The sequence below is a fragment of the Sciurus vulgaris genome (genome assembly GCF_902686455.1).
Source record: "Sciurus vulgaris genome assembly, chromosome: 6".
NCBI classification, from domain to species: Eukaryota; Metazoa; Chordata; class Mammalia; order Rodentia; family Sciuridae; genus Sciurus; species Sciurus vulgaris.
Window position 1 is genome coordinate 6,173,394 of NC_136466.1, and position 1,593 is coordinate 6,174,986.

At 45.1% G+C, this 1,593-nt stretch overlaps 1 protein-coding gene across 1 annotated transcript; it reads left to right on the forward strand.

The window, feature by feature from the left end:
• Positions 1–936, forward strand: LOC306663398 (olfactory receptor 14C36-like; the record flags this gene model as incomplete). The annotated part of the gene is made up of 1 exon (XM_079143771.1): positions 1–936. The coding sequence occupies one exon, from the start codon at positions 1–3 to the stop codon at positions 934–936; it is 936 nt and encodes a 311-aa protein (XP_078999897.1).
• Positions 937–1,593: the final 657 nt, after the last annotated feature.

The window sequence follows — 1,593 nt, forward strand, 5'->3', positions numbered from 1 at the left end:
ATGCCCAATTCCACCATGGTAACTGAATTTCTTCTCCTGGGCTGTCCTGATGACTGGAATATGAGTTTCCTCTATTTCACATTTTTCACAGTGACCTACCTGGGAACCTTGTTAGGGAACCTGCTCATTGTCACTGTCACCACTACTGACCAGAACCTGCACACACCCATGTACTTCTTCCTCAGGAACCTGTCCATCTTGGACATGTGCTTCATTTCCATCACTGTCCCCAATGTCTGTGTCAACTCCCTCACTGGCAACAGGATCATTTCAGTGGCTGGATGTGCAACCCAGATCTTCTTGGTCATTTTTTGTGCATGTGTTGAACTTCTTTTTCTCTCCATCATGGCCTGGGACCGCTATGTGGCCATCTGCCAGCCCCTCCAGTACCCCATCATCATGAACCCTCAGTTTTGTGTTCACATGACCCTGGCTTCCCTGCTCAGTGGCCTGGTGTATGCAGGTGTGCACACTGGGAACACATTCCAGCTGTCCTTCTGCCAGTCAAACGTGGTCCATCAGTTCTTCTGTGATGTCCCCTCTCTGCTGAGACTCTCCTGCTCTGACACTACCAGCAACATGATCCTTATTCTAGTCTCTATTATAGTACTTGGTGGTGGCTGCTTTGGTTTAATAATCATGTCATATATTCACATATTTTCTACTGTGCTGAAATCTCCCACCAGAGCCTCAGTAAAGGCCTTCTCCACCTGCACCCCTCACATCCTCGTGGTGTCCATCTTTCTTAGCTCCAGCACAGGTGTGTATCTGAGGCCTTCAGCAACCTCTGACATACTCCAGGACTTGATTCTCTCTGCCTGCTACACCATGGTTCCTCCCTTCTTGAATCCTCTCATCTACAGTCTCAGGAACAAACAGGTAAGGGAAGCAGTGAGGAGAGTCATGGGAATAATGTTTTTCTCAGGAAAAAGGTAAAGATGAGTTTCAGCATCATCCTGATTTACTGATTGAAGTTCATAATTATATACGATGTTCTGCACTTTTGTTCTTTACCAGCTACACTGCCTACTCTATAATCAGTCATTTTCATTTGGGTATGTCGTGTCCCCCAGAAGACCAGGTATGAGCCAACACAAGGAGGTTCAGAGGAGAAACTATTTGGTTGTAATATTCTCCACCCAATCACTGATTTAATCCCCTTGGGGGATTAACTGAGTGGGGTGTGACTGCAGGAGGTGAAAATTGTGTTGTGACTCTGTGGTATATATTTGTATCTGGACAGTGAAGACTCTCTGCTTTCTGATCACCATGATGTGAGCTCCTTTCCCCCACCAACTTCTTCCACCATGATATTCAGCCTCACCTTGAGCCCTGAGGAGTGGGGAAAGGATGGATGAAGACCTCTGAATCTGTGAACCTTCAAACAAACTTGTCTGCTCTTTAATTGGTCTGGTCAGATCTTTTAGTCCTATCAGTGAAATAGCTGCATTAAGCATCACCTTGTTCGTATTTGTTTTTGTATGAAATAAATTTATGGGATTACCACATAATTTCCATGGATCCTTCACAAAATGTGCAATTTTTACAGTGCATCTTCTTTTTGGTGGGTGCTACCTGGAATTGAAATCAGGG